Here is a 15,356-nt window from a genome sequence, read left to right as displayed (position 1 = left end):
CTCTACTTTAAAGAGTCCTCTCCTGCTGATGTTCAGGTGTATATCAGTATGTAGTGTCTCTACTTTAAAGAGTCCTCTCCTGCTGATGTTCAGGTGTGTATCAGTATGTAGTGTCTCTACTTTAAAGAGTCCTCTCCTGCTGATGTTCAGGTGTATATCAGTATGTAGTGTCTCTACTTTAAAGAGTCCTCTCCTGCTGATGTTCAGGTGTGTATCAGTATGTAGTGTCTCTACTTTAAGAGTCCTCTCCTGCTGATGTTCAGGTGTATATCAGTATGTAGTGTCTCTACTTTAAAGAGTCCTCTCCTGCTGATGTTCAGGTGTGTATCAGTATGTAGTGTCTCTACTTTAAAGAGTCCTCTCCTGCTGATGTTCAGGTGTGTATCAGTATGTAGTGTCTCTACTTTAAAGAGTCCTCTCCTGCTGATGTTCAGGTGTATATCAGTATGTAGTGTCTCTACTTTAAAGAGTCCTCTCCTGCTGATGTTCAGGTGTGTATCAGTATGTAGTGTCTCTACTTTAAAGAGTCCTCTCCTGCTGATGTTCAGGTGTATATCAGTATGTAGTGTCTCTACTTTAAAGAGTCCTCTCCTGCTGATGTTCAGGTGTATATCAGTATGTAGTGTCTCTACTTTAAAGAGTCCTCTCCTGCTGATGTTCAGGTGTATATCAGTATGTAGGTCTCTACTTTAAAGAGTCCTCTCCTGCTGATGTTCAGGTGTGTATCAGTATGTAGTGTCTCTACTTTAAAGAGTCCTCTCCTGCTGATGTTCAGGTGTATATCAGTATGTAGTGTCTCTACTTTAAAGAGTCCTCTCCTGCTGATGTTCAGGTGTATATCAGTATGTAGAGTCTCTACTTTAAAGAGTCCTCTCCTGCTGATGTTCAGGTGTATATCAGTATGTAGTGTCTCTACTTTAAAGAGTCCTCTCCTGCTGATGTTCAGGTGTGTATCAGTATGTAGTGTCTCTACTTTAAAGAGTCCTCTCCTGCTGATGTTCAGGTGTGTATCAGTATGTAGTGTCTCTACTTTAAAGAGTCCTCTCCTGCTGATGTTCAGGTGTGTATCAGTATGTAGTGTCTCTATGTATGGCCATGTGTTTGCCTTTGTAAAAACGTGTCTGATGTATTTCTAACAGAAAAGCTGGTAGTTATAAATCTTTGAACTTGTGGTTGTTTTTATTGATTCCTCAGTTTTTATATCGATCTCTGCAGGACACAGCGTTTCCTACAATAACATACCTTTTGAGGAACGTTTTTATTACTTAAAAGACCACAGGCCGCCTCCAACAGGAAGTCCATCTGAAAAGCAGCCAGTGAATGTGAAGCGTGTATTAAATGCCCTGAAACATGCAAAAAAGTTGGAGGGTGAGAATACAGACGTTGTTTATTTGGACATTCCTGGCTCACAAAAGAACATAATGAGAGCCAGAGAGATTCTTGATCCATCTGGACCCTCCTCATGTGGTAAACCCACCCATCTGGTGCACCCTGCAGGATGAAGCTAAAGCATTATTTGCAGCAGTTTTTCTTCCCATGGAGAAATTCCTTTAAGCGCGAATGCCTTTTTATGAGGATGTTTTTGGCTCAGAGGGTTTCGGACACTCCTCTGTGATTGACCAGTATCTGAGACATCTGGACTGGATGACGAGGGGAAACCCGCCCACACGGGGCACCCGGCAGACTAAAGCTGACGGAGAAAATTCACTCAGAGATCTGCAATGCTGCTTCCCTTGACATCTTCAAGTCTTGATTAAAAACTCACGTGTTCACCATGGCCTTTGACCCCTAACCCATCGCAGCCTACTGCTATTCATTACATTTTGACTTTATCATTTGCCCCTCTTGTTTGTTCACCATGGGAATCAGAAACAGGGTTATCACCAGGTAGGTTGACGCGTGAGGAATTTGACTTGGTGTCATGGTGCATACATAAAAGTAAAACAAAAATAAAAAGACAGATAGAGAACTATTTTAAGAAAACTATAACAACATTACAAAATATAAAGAAATATATAGTAAAATATAGCAGTATTTACATAGAAATAGAATGGAACCAAATGTGGAATAAAATTCGGACAGGGATTATTTGCAGCAGTTTGTCTTCCAATGGAGAAATTCCTTTAAGCGTGAATTTGTTTTAATGAGGATGTTTTGGCTCAGAGGGTTTCGGACACTCCTCTGTGATTGACAAGACTCTGAGACATCTGGACAGGATGACGAGGGGAAACCCGCCCACACGGGATAAAGCTAACGGAGAGGATTAACTGTAATGTGTCATGTTTTTTATGTTCAGAGCCTCTGGGAGGAGTGAAGAACCTGCAGGTGAGCGACCCGACCACCAACTCTCTCAGGGTCCGCTGGGAGCCGGCGGAGGGCGACGTGAGGCAGTATCAGATCATCTACGTCCCCACAGGGGGGGGGAGCGGAGAGCATGGTGCGTTTCATTATCAATGCTTAACTACATTTCATATCATATTCTATCTATCCATCAGTTTTCTGTCAATTGCTTTTACAAGAGGATGGAAGGACCAGAGAGTTCACACACCTGGTGATAGCTACAATTAAAAAAAAAAAAAGAAAAAGAATTCATGGCAGTTTTGAAAGACTAGCAATTAATGCAACAGAAATCCATTGAAGTAATTTGTGCTTTTTATTTCATTTCGTTGTCCATTCTTTCTATTAAAGAAGGAACATGTCAAGTAGTTTCTACAGAAAACACAATATGTTTTCATTTTATTTATATACATTTCTTTAATTGTCTCAGTTATTAGTTTACTATTGTACTAGTTACTAAAACGACATTATTGTAGCTTACTAAAACCTCATTGATAGATCCATTTAGTGGATGTTCTCAAGCTTTCTAATGAACCTGAACGTGCAGGTCTCCCTTGAAAAATAGATCAATGATCTCAACGGGACCTACCTGGTTAAATAAAGGCTTGAACCTCAAGATCTTTCTCAATATGGAAAGAACAGGACATTTGAAAGTGATGAGGTTTGATAATAATCAATACTTCATTCATAGTTTTAGGAATAGCTTCTATAAGAGAATGAGATACACCTGGTGAAGCTACTTTTTTATTAGTTTTTAGTATTGTTTCATTGTAGTTTTAAAGGATTAGGAACAACTGCAACAGAAAACCAGTAGATCCACATAGAACTGGATCAACTAGCAGAGAGCATGGTCTGTGTTATAATGATCTCTCTTCATTAAAGAAGGGATGTGTCGAATAGGGAAGTCAATTGTCAGACGGTGTTAAAAGTAGATTTTTCCAACATTTCCCAACTTTCACAAATGTGTTTTTTTTGTCCTCTTCAGACTCCGGTATCCGGCATGTCGACCAACACGGTGCTGAGAGACCTGAAGCCCGACACCGAGTACAAAGTGACGCTGGTGCCCATCTACGCCGACATGGAGGGGAAACGAGAGTCGGAGAACGGGAAGACAAGTGAGTGTTTTATGTTATATAAATAATATTTGTAATTTATTTAAAGAAATTCAACATTTTATTTAAATTCTGATGTTTATATAAATAGTTGTATTTTATTTGATCTTATCTTTTTACTGCTTCAACTTTTCTGTTTATTTTAATATATTTATTACATTTTTTAATTATTAGATTTTATTTAGATTTTATTTCTGCATATTATTAATTCCACCTCGGTTCATGTTTACAATATATCTATCTATATTTGTTTAATTTAATTTAAAAATAGAGCAACTCATTAAACACAATTTCCCCCAAGATAAATAATGTATTCTGATTTCTTTGTTTATTAATTGTGGTAGAAAAATGCAATTATCAAAGGAAAATACAACATCCTTGCCTTAAAGGTCTCCTATCATGGAAAATGCACTTTTTGATGTCTCTTATACATCAATATATGTTCCCGGTGTGTCAGAAAACAAACCCCTCTCTTTTCCTCCGTACCCAAATCTCTAAAAACGGGGGAACAACGGAGCTGATCCAGATTTTCTGCGGTCATGGTGTAATATCGGAAATGTGGGCTACCTTTTTATATATCTGAGACCTATAATATATGCCTGAAAATAGTAAAATAGGAGACCTTTAATAAAGTGCATATGAGATAATATGGTGTAATTACAGAATAATAATAATAATAATAATAAATGGAATTTATAAAGCGCCTTTCACGGGACCCAAGGTCGCTGTACATGAAGGACAGACAAGGAAGTTTATTTAATCAATGAAAAATATATTGCAAATGAGCAGATGTCACCTTCCTGTGATTGACACTTGCCTGCAGGCTCCATCTGTTGCTGATGTGACGAGGTCAAACGGAGAGTAATTTGTTAGCGGCTGTAACTCAAACAGCAAGTTGACGGATGTTTCTCTGTGTGTGTTGACAGAGGCTCTGGGCGGGGTGAATAGTCTGCAGGTCTCTGATCCCACCACCAGTTCTCTGAAGGTCCGCTGGGAGCCGGCGGAGGGAAACGTCCGGCAGTATCGTATCTTCTACGTCCCTTCATCCGGAGGAGCGGAGGACATGGTGAGACATCAGGACCACTTCCTGTTCTATAAACACAGGAAATTGAACTTGCAGATTTAAGAGACGATAGAAGGTATACTTTTATTGATACAAGTTTGGGGAAATTCCTTCGCCACAGCAGCATGGAGTTTAGACAAGCATTGCACTTAAAATATATACGTATCAACAGTGAAATATGTATACCTAGAGTATCCCTTATTGAATATACAATATTAATATACAGATTGAGAAATTTAATTGAAGTGTGGAAATACAGTAAGTGTCAGTAATTGATTTTGACATAGACTGGCACTAACTTACGTCACAATCAACAACCAAACCCTATTAATCTTTGCAATTCAGCATGAATATCTGAATTATACTAAAACACAGTTTTTTTCTTCAATATTGTGATTTACATTATTTAAAAGAAAAAACAAATTAACCCCAGGATGAAAAATAATAACGTATTGTTATCCGATTCAGATCAATTCTACGTTCGGTAATCCGAGCATGCTGAATTTTCATTAAACTCCCAGAAATCACATCCCAGATAATGTGGATTGTGATCATTGTGTTCATATATGTGTGTGTGTGTGTGTGTGTGTGTGTGTGAGCAGGAGCAGGTGTCAGGTGGCACCACCAACACCATCCTGAAGAACCTGTTGTCGGACACTCCCTACACCGTGACCGTCGTCCCTGTTTACCCCGAGGGGGAGGGACTCCGCCAGTCTGATGACGGGAAAACACGTGAGTCCTCAAACTTTCCGAACTGTTTTCCATTATTTTAAGCATCTTTGAGCATTAGGAAAAGCGCTATACAAATCCCATGTAGTATTATTATTATTATTATTATAATCGGAGCCAGTGTGAACATGTAGATGGAAAAGAAAAGGGGCCCCAGGATGGAGCCTTGAGGAACTCCGGGTTGGTTTCTGTTCTGAATTTGGATCTTCATGGTTTATAGTATTTATTGTGAGTCACTTTAGATAAAAATGTAATGACTTAAATGAAATGTATATGATTAAACCCTGCAGCTGAAGATCCTGGTGCAGACCTTTATGACAGTTATGAATAATTAGGGATCAAAGACTCCCAAAAAATAGACAAAAGAAAAATCTGGGGCGCCTTTTTTAATTTTTTAATTTCTGCAGTAAAGATGTCGGGAGAGAATTCCTCTGGACACAAAGAAACTCACTCTTCTTTTAAAAGAAAATCTAAAACATGTTAAAGGAATAAAGTCATGTAACACACGGATGGCCTGATCAGAAGAAAAAAAGCATCTGCTTTTAGAAATGTAACTCTCAGAAAATATTTTTAAAAATTCATTCCTCATCTTTGGACCGTTTTTTCTCGCTAAAGAGAAACATGAAATAAAAACAGGACATAAAAAACACATTTGTCTTGCTGGTACAAATATGTTTTCAAATGCAGCTTATTCCTATTTATTTTACATACTCTCAGACCCCGTCAGGTTTTCATTTATTCTTTTTTTTACTTCTTATTATGAAATACTGTGACACCACTTTCTGGCAATTTACAAATAATTTAGCTTGCCGTCCTTTTCTGCTGTTTCAATGATCAGGTCTTTATTTTTTCTATTGTGGCAAAGCGCAAGATAAAACTCTATAAACCAAATTAAACTCCTTCAACACTTTAGGGCTGTTTTCGACTTAATTAACGCACTATAAACAGACATAGTGGTAAGACATCTGCTGTGTAAACGTCTAGAATATGATTTAAAAAGCATATGTTTACTGTAGACTTGGGCAAATATAGTGGATACCGGATAGTGGGGGTACAAAACGAGGTCAACATGCTTATTTTTGACTTCAGTGTTGGCTCTTATTATTATTTTAAATGGTATTAGACTTCTTGGAGTTTTCCTTTTAACCGCCTCCCTCCTGCATTGAGGAAAAGGTCAGATGTCACTTTTTACTGAGCAGCTGCCAGCATTACAGGACTGAAGAGAAACAGAGCAGTCCCTTGCTAAAATAAATGTCTCTGCGCTAAAGCATCCGCGATAAACGTTGAGTGTTTTCCTGAAGTGAACCTGAATCTGCTGCTCCTGGCCAGAGTTCACTCGTCGTTTTTTAACGTTGTTTTTCAGCAAAGTCTGACAGCAGAAACATCTTTATAGACAAACAGTCTATCCCAGGTGAGCCCTCAGTGGAAAAAACTACTGTAGAAAGAGCCAAACCTCCTAAATCAGGAAGGGAGGATGGAACACAAGAGAAGCTGCTCAGTGATTGATAGCAGAACTTCCAGCAGAGATAATGTGGAACGTTTCAGCTCCTGTTGGAAAGTCTGCATGGAGGAATATTTGGTGTTTTGGAGATTCTCCTGGGTGGTTTGATGTGCCGTCATGATGGTTTTCTTTCTGGCCAGACAGCATGCCATGCCCAGTCAGCAGAAATGCATCCTGGGGTTTTATTTAATTGAGAAGCTGCGAGGGAAACACGACTCCAGCATGCAAACACAAGCCTGAATGCCTCTCTTCTTGTAGGGATCATTCAGAGGCTTTATTGACTAGATGTATTGTAATTGAATGCCATTTTTTTTATACAAGTCGGTTTTGTAGACAATTTGAATTTTTGAGGTTATGATTGCGACATATTTGAGGGCCAGAACTGCAGGAAAAAAATATGCATTTGCCCACAGTAGCCTGATCTGGCCTCCAATGTATGATCATGAATGTTACTGTGAAACTGTAAAATCCATCATAAATGTGCACAGTTTTTGGTTGCCTTAAACCCCTAAAGTTATGGACGTATTATTATAAAATGTAAATGGTCTTGTGTTGAAATATGTTGGCTTGGGTTAGGGTATATTTATGTCTAGTTCGCATTAAAGCAGTCTAAATATGTGGACCTGTCGTTGAGTTACAGCCCATTATAGGGCAAGATACAGGTTGAGAGGTTTGTGTGTAATAGTAGGAACTTTACGGCATCTCACAGTTTGTGTTGGTCCTAGAGGAAACAGGCTACAAGGAAAAGTAATACTACAAAGGAAAAGTAGATTGGATATTACATATTTTCCCATAGACCTAGGACCAGGTGGAGGGATTATATCTCTTCGCTGGCCTGGGAGCGCCTTGGGATCCCCCAGTCAGAGCTGGTTGATGAGGGGAAAAGAAAGTTTTGGGCTCTCTGCTGGAACTGCTACCCCCGCGACCCGACCACGGATAAGCGGGAGAAGATGGATGGATGGATGGATATTTTCCCATGTCACTTTTCACATGTATTTAAGATGAAGTTTAAAGACCAGATGTTCTGACCTTGGATTCCTCCTGGTACACGACTATAGATGTGTAGTGCCTCATTTAGCCTCTTAGCGACTTTGTTATAGGAACATTAGTCACTAAACCATTCTTTATTCTCCAAAGGTTTTAGGCTATATTCACTCAATCAGGATGGTCTTCTTGCTATAGTTCAAACATGAACCAATATTGTCAAGAGACCAATGCTGCGTTAAATGGGTTTGAATGCCTACACGCTTAGCAAATGAGTGTTTTTGATTCCTCCAGAGTGGCAGGAAGGTCAGTCTGAGCTTGATAAGGTCACATGTTACGTCTGCGTGTTGGCAGGTGAGCTCCCGGTGAGTCAGTCTATCACAGCCTCTGTGTGACGTTAATGACCTTTTATTAGCAGTAACTCAGTCCACTGTTACTGTTTCTGTCCCAGGAGGAATTTGTCACATTTTATCTGAACAAAAATCACTGTTCCTGGCCAACACTGTGGAGGAAAATAATTGCTGCATGCTGCTAAACAATAAAGAGAATTAGATCAAGATTACATAATCTCTCTGGAGGAAAGAAGGCAATTTTGTCTTTGGATGATAGAAGTCAAACATTTAGACGGACTCTGTCTTCTGTATTTAAAGGTATTAAATGAGGATGTGGTGATCCAACATTAGGGGGAAAGTCTTTATTGAGGAGGAGGAGGCTCTGTTGAAATCTACCTACTGCATCCAGTTCTGTTTTATTAGGTAAAGCTCCAAATACCAGGGGGATATGCACATCTGCTTTTGTTTAACAGGCAAGCTAAGGGCTTTTGCATAAACCCAGAACTGTGCTACTTCTCTCTACACTTCCTCCACTGATACCTCATTCACACCAACGGTGTTTCGGGGCCAGTTCGGAGCTGGAGCTTGAAAAGCACCGGGTTTTCCTCTTCACACCGCAGCGGAGCAGCCTCTTAGCTCCGGAATCCGGTTCGTTTCAAGCACCAAAGAATTGTCCGGCCAGAGCAAAAGCACCACATACGTCACGCTTACGTCGAGACGGGGGCAGGGGCAGGGGCGGGATCAACTCCTGAACAACAACAAGAAGCCGGCGTTTTATCCAGTTTGTACAACGATGGAGAAACTTAACAAGCAGCAGTGGTCCACTGAAGAGACCAGCTACCTACTGGGAATCTGGTCTTCCGAAGAGGTACAGAGGAAGCTGGAGCACAATCGGCCATTGTTGTTGTTGTCGGTGTCAGCTGTGAGGGGTTTCCGTGCGGTTTGGCTTTATGAAGCAGGCACGCAAACGATGACGCAGCACCAGTCGGACTCTGGGCGGTGTGAAAAGAGCCTCCGCTAAACCGAAGAACCGGTTCTGAACCTGAAAAGCTCTAGCACGAAGCTTGAACCGGAGTTGCGTTGGTGTGAATGAGGTAATAGACACACGCTATAAAAAGCCTTCTGCTGCCCTCAGCAGCGCGTCCAGTCTGACTGTGATGCATTGCATCCATTTTGACCATTTATTCCTTCATTAAATGCCTTTTTTTCTTGATGGACGCCAGAGGTTTTGGAAGGTTATTCCAATAGAGAACTAAATAGAAGACGGAATCAGATGTATTTCTTTAATAAGGTCCACCGAGGTTCTGACCTTTGAGGAATTTGGTTTTTACGTTTACATTACTGTGCAATCAACCACGAAGATACAAACTCAAGAACCTGTGGGTACATTAGCTCTCAATAAGCCGAGCGATTGTAAGAGTCTCTCGTAGACTTTGAAGAAGCCAAACGTTTCTAAAATGCATCATACAGTACAGAGGCTGTTTTGTTTTTATCAGCTGAGATTTCAAATAGCAGCTTCTTAAAAATGCAAAACATAAACCGACTAATCCTCTTTGCATTCCCTACATTTCTGTTTAGCTCTGAACGTTCCAACCGGGACATTTTCAGGAACTTGTTTGTAAATCCATCAACCTTAGCTGTCGTTTTCCGCCTCCTAAAGTGGATCTTACTTGGAACAAACCCTTTGTTTGTATGTTTGGTTGCTAAGTGAAGAGAGTCCTCCTTCCTCATTTCACTTTCTCATAACCTTTGTGACCCCTTTGCAGTTCCACGTACGCCACCCAGGAACATCCAGGTGTACAACCCCACCGCAAACAGCCTGAACGTGCGCTGGGAGGCGGCTTCAGGCCAGGTGCAGCAGTACAAGGTGGCGTACAGCTCCCTGACCGGATCCAGAGCCCCCGGGTCGGTGAGTTGCTCTCTCTCTCTCTGCAGGCTGTACAAAACACAGACTGTCATCAGTGGAGGAAATTCTTAAGAGAAACTGATAAATGATTCATGGACAAAGTTTGTCTTTTGTTATATTTAATAAAGTGTCAGGATGTTGGGGTAAGGCAGGACCCAAATGCAGTAACAAGACAAAAGGTCTAGTGCTTATAACAAACAGCCGATGACAAAGAAAAACAAGGAACAACTTAAGATTGAGACATATGAGGGTCAGTACTACAGTAAGACAAATACAACTGCCCACAGTGGCCCGATCAACGTCAAATCATGAATGTTACTGTGAAAACTGTCAAATCTGTGAACAGTTGTTGTCTTTCAAACCCTTAAAGTTGTGGATATATTCCTCTAAGTGTTCAATAAAAGAGCCCCGGAGTCGGTGAGTTGCTCTCTCTCTGCAGGCTGCAAAAACACAGACTGTCATTGTAGTCCGAGAATCCGCCTGACGGGGGAGGAAGAGGTGCTTTCCCTGAGATGACCGTCTCTGCTCTCAAAGGATTACAGCTATAAATTCAAAGACCAATAACTGACAAGCTTTTATTTAAAAATCTGCGAGTGAGATAAGATTTATTTTTTAATTGCAAACTCTTAAAGGGTCGACCCTCGCTGGTTGTGATGTGGATCCAGGGAATTGTTGAGATAAGATCATTTTAATGGGGATTATAATGAAGTGGGATGATCTCATCCCACAAGCTTGTTCTGAGATAAAGGAGATTTCATGACGGATAAAGTGATGACTGATGGTTATTAGGTCAGATCGATCTAATGGATTCATTTTCCTTTTGTTTGCTTGGTCAATAAATTGCTAATTTATGTTCCATTCTTAGAAACTGGGTTTTCCTCTGGAAAGTGTTTCCTTGTACGATGTGGAGGGTCTAAGGACAGAGGGTCTAAGGCTAAGAGGGTCTGAGGACAGAGGGATCTAAGGACAGAGGGTCTAAGGAACAGAGGTCCTAAGGTAGGAGAGGGTCTAAGGACAGAGGGTCTAAGGGACAAGGAGCTGTTCTAAGGATAGAGGGTCTAATGACAGAGGGTCTAAGGAGCAGAGGAGGGTCTAAGGATAGAGGGGTCTAAGGACAAGGGTCTAAGGGACAGAGGGTCTAAGGACAAGAGGGGGTCTAACGGACAAGAGGGTCATGAGGACAGGAGGGTCTGAGGACCAAGAGGGTCTAAGGACAGAGGGGTCTGAGGACAGAGGGTCTGAGGGACAGAGGAGGGTGCTAAGGACAGAAGGGGTCTTAAGGACAGAGGGTCTGAGGACAGAGGGTCTGAGGACAGAGGGGTCTAAGGACGAGAGGGTCTAAGGACAGAGGGTCTGAGGAGAGGTAGACAGAGGGTCTAAGGGACAGGAGGGTCTGAGGACAGAGGGTCTGAGGACAGAGGGTCTAAGGACAGAGGGTCTAAGGACAGAGGGTCTGAGGACAGAGGGTCTGAGGACAGAGGGTCTAAGGACAGAGGGTCTAAGGACAGAGGGTCTAAGGATAGAGGGTCTAAGGACAGAGGGTCTAAGGACAGAGGGTCTAAGGACAGAGGGTCTAAGGACAGAGGGTGTCGTTTTTTCTCATACTGATATTCTGAACAATCTGTGCTGTTGTATTTGCTGTAAAGTGTCTCTACTGTAGGCTGTTTGTATTATATGTTCAGCACTTTGGCTCCACCAAAAATCGTTTATAAATGTGCTATATAAATAAAACTTGATTTGATTTGATTAATTTAGTCCTAAAAAGGCCTAATACTTTTAAAAAGTGTGACTTGTAACCTGGGATCTGACTTTGTCTCAGGCTCGTTGGTTTTTCTTGACTTTCTTCTTCACTCAAGACTCTCTAGTCTTCGGACTTGGGACATGTTAACCATGACATTGTTCTTGACCCAAGACTTGGGACTTGTTGGCTTAGACTTTCTTCTTCACTTAAGACTCTCTAGTCTTCGGACTTGGGACCTGTTCACCTTCTTGCACTGAGAATCTGTAGTGTTGATTCGAGACTTGTTAGTCGTGACTTGTAAGCCAAGGCTCTGTTCTTGACCCAAGACTCCATAGTCTTGTTTTCTTGGGACCTGTTTGCTTTGACCTCAAACTCTGCAGTCTTGACTTGTTGGCTGGATTTAATTCTTGACTTGCCTTGACTTTATTCTCTTCTTCAGATATATAGTCTTAACTGGGTCTTTGTCTTAGGGCTTGTTGGTCTTATCTTAATAATCGTACGACTTGACGTTATACTTGTAGTCCTTGACCTGGTTCTTGACTTGAGGTTCGCTTGTCATGACTTGGTTCCTAATGTGGCTCTTGATTTGGGACTTGACTTCAGACTTGACTTCAGACTTGTAGCTCTTGAATTCTCCCACCTCTGGATACTTTTTGTACAGCTAGTTTCCATTAAACAGTGTCCCTGAACTCGGGTTGCATGTATTCAGTTGTCGGAAAAGTTCAAATAAAGTTGAATCCATCTGTTCTCCACATCAGATCAAACAGTGAGAAAAGGTTCTGTCTATTCTAAGGTTGTACATTTTGGCTATATTTCTATTTGTATGTTTCATTAAGTTGATGTTGCACAGATGTTAGAGCAGCAGTTATTACAGTGATGCTGGGAAATATGGAAATCAAGCTTTTTCCCCCCCATCAGCACTGATTTCATGCAGCAGTGCACATATCTGGAGTCAGAAGAGGGTTTTATTACAACAGGAAGAGTCTGATCAGATGAAGCTTCTTTGGTTGGAGATGTTGGAGCCATAAGGCTGTAATCTAATTTGGCTTTGTTGATGATTAGCATCTGTTTGACGACGCTGTGAAGCTAATATTACAGTATATCATCCGCATGGTCAACACACAGAGTTGTTTATTGTTCCCCTGTCCTCACCGCTTCCTCTATCTATTTTCACTTCTGTTGTGTTTTATTTTAATGAACTTTGATGCTGTCTGGTTGGTTTGGCAGAGACACAGAGACACAGAGACACAGAGACACAGAGACACAGAGACACAGAGACACAGAGACACAGAGACACAGAGACACAGAGACACAGAGACACAGAGACACAGAGACACAGAGACACAGAGACACAGAGACACACAGAGACACAGATATGAGCTCAGGAAAGATTCCCGATGATAATTCAGTCTAATTGAGCCTCATTTCACACAACCGATGTAAAATATGCTGTGTTCAAACAGAGGAATTCATAATCTATAGATAGTATGAGGAGATAGGGCTACTTTAAAAGAGAAAATCCATGCTTGGTTGCATTGCATGAGTTCCACTTGAGTAGAAATAGCCCAAAAAATGTGCACGGTTCAGAACAATATGGCCAAAACCATGTGGAAGCTCTTAGATTGCACCACATGTGATAGTAGACCATGTAATTCCAACAACATGGGCATCAAGTCTCAACGCTCCTGGTTTCAGGCTTTGGTCCAGATGTTGGCTGCAGGTCTAACTGCAGGTCTAACTGCAACGTGAGGTGTTAAGGCCTGGCAATTTGTAGGAGTTTCAGCTAATCCCAAAGATATGGAATGGGGTTTAGATCAAGTTTTACAACACAAGCCATTTCTTTATTGAGCTGGTTTTGTGTTTGGGTCACTGGAGACACATTAGACCTTCAATTAGTACCCAAAGTTAGTTTAAGCAAACTGATTTGTAAGTAAGTAGAGGGTGGACAACGTATTCTAGAAGCTATCCATCAGTTATTTTTAATTGGCCAACATCACAGTCCAACTTGGAGCTTTTTAGACAATGTGTACTCTCAAGTATCGTCTCAGTGGATCATTCAAGTCCACTTGTTAACACAGTAAACCTGACCCCTTTTTAAAAACTCATTATTACTCATAAAAACTGGGATTCTTCGGCTCCATTACCTCAGTCAGGGAGCTACGTCTCAGCAGCTCTGCCTTCAGGAAATTACTGTATGACTGCACGTCCAATCAAACACAATTCATCTTGTTCAGAAGCCAATGGACTTGTAATGGATTTGAACCGCGGCCAGCAGCAGTTTATGAGCTTCCAGTTGTGGTATCTCAACCACATCATCACTGAGCATCATCATGAGAACATCATCATCGCTCCAAAAACCCTTTGAGATATTTGCTATAACCAAAACAAAAGCTCCAAATGAGGGTGGCCTCGAGTTCAACCACCAGATATATTTCCCATGATGTAACCTCGCATTTTCAAGGCCCACTAACAGGAGATAAATGCCGTGATAATCCCAGTGACAAGAGACGGTCCTTGTTGTCAGAAAACTCGTGTCTGAATCCGCTCTCCAGCCGCTTCCAAGCAGAATCTGTTTATCCGTCAGTCCACTCACTGAACGATTTGTTTGGCGTTTAACCTCCCGGGCCTTTGTTAGTGTTTCAGGAGTTCTCTGGCAGCGGGATGCATGTTTATGGGATGAGCAGTGAGGTCATTATGTACACTATCACTGCCAGATCTCTATGTAATGCATGTCAGGCGCTGTGGAGATGTGACAGAATACAAGGATAGCAACTTTTCTATAATGTTTGGGATCTACAGCCAGAAGAGTTCTCTGAGAGACCTCTCCAAAAGCAGTTTCGACTGAAGTAAAAACTTTGATTTATATCTTCTCCAAATATAATGGGTTGTGTCTTGTCCAATAAAAAACCGTTACACCAAATGTAATGAAAATTGGGCCTGTCGTTTTTCCAAAACACTGCAGAAATGCATCTCATAAAAGAACAAACCAACAAATTGAACTGAAAACAAATCAGATTGAATTTTCTGGGAAGTCAAACACAGACTATCCATGACTTGGGAATGTTTTACAGAAGTTGTGGGAGCTTTATTGCTCAAAGACAGACAGTATAATATCAAAAACAAAACCTATAGTGGAGGTAACTATCACATCTAAAACATTCATAAGTGAAAATCCTTATTTCTCTCTATGTTGTCCAGATTTCTGAGCAATAAACACTGGAGAAACATTTACTACCGAAAGTAATGAATAAATAAGGAAAGTGTAGACAACAAAAGTCAGAAGTTAAAATACTTATTGTCCACATTTTGTGTACTTTATTTAAACATTAGAGCTTGATTTGAACATTTTAGAAAGATCGTTCTAATCAAAGTTCTGAATACCTTCTCAATGGATCATTCAAGTTAAAACCCCATTACCCATAAAACCTCCATCGTCTGAGGTTTACACCAACCAGGGAGCTCCATCTCAGCCCTATTTCTTTGACCCTTGGGTTTCTTCTCCTCTAAGGTCCTGGTTCCTGGAGGTGTGACCAACGTCTTCCTGGATAACCTGATCCCAGACACTCCTTACTCTGTCAACGTCTCCGCTCTGTACGCTGACGGAGAGGGATCTCCAGTCAGAGGCAACGGCAAAACACGTGAGTACAATCT

At 41.2% G+C, this 15,356-nt stretch overlaps 1 protein-coding gene across 1 annotated transcript in view; it reads left to right on the top strand.

The window, feature by feature from the left end:
- The window catches only part of LOC117546947 (collagen alpha-1(XII) chain-like), a gene marked incomplete at its 3' end in the record, with an annotated part of 155,703 nt that overhangs the window by 117,490 nt on the left and 22,857 nt on the right, over positions 1-15,356 (top strand). The window contains 7 exon segments of the mRNA XM_034217385.1: positions 2,297-2,425; positions 3,177-3,187; positions 3,323-3,452; positions 4,376-4,515; positions 5,115-5,244; positions 9,825-9,967; positions 15,214-15,343. Of these exon segments, the coding sequence (XP_034073276.1) occupies positions 2,297-2,425; positions 3,177-3,187; positions 3,323-3,452; positions 4,376-4,515; positions 5,115-5,244; positions 9,825-9,967; positions 15,214-15,343 (813 nt within the window).

This window comes from Gymnodraco acuticeps, unplaced genomic scaffold (assembly GCF_902827175.1).
Source record: "Gymnodraco acuticeps unplaced genomic scaffold, fGymAcu1.1, whole genome shotgun sequence".
In the NCBI taxonomy this organism is placed as follows: Eukaryota; Metazoa; Chordata; class Actinopteri; order Perciformes; family Bathydraconidae; genus Gymnodraco; species Gymnodraco acuticeps.
The sequence above is the reverse complement of the archived record's forward strand: the minus strand, read 5'-3'. Positions and strand labels throughout refer to the sequence as shown.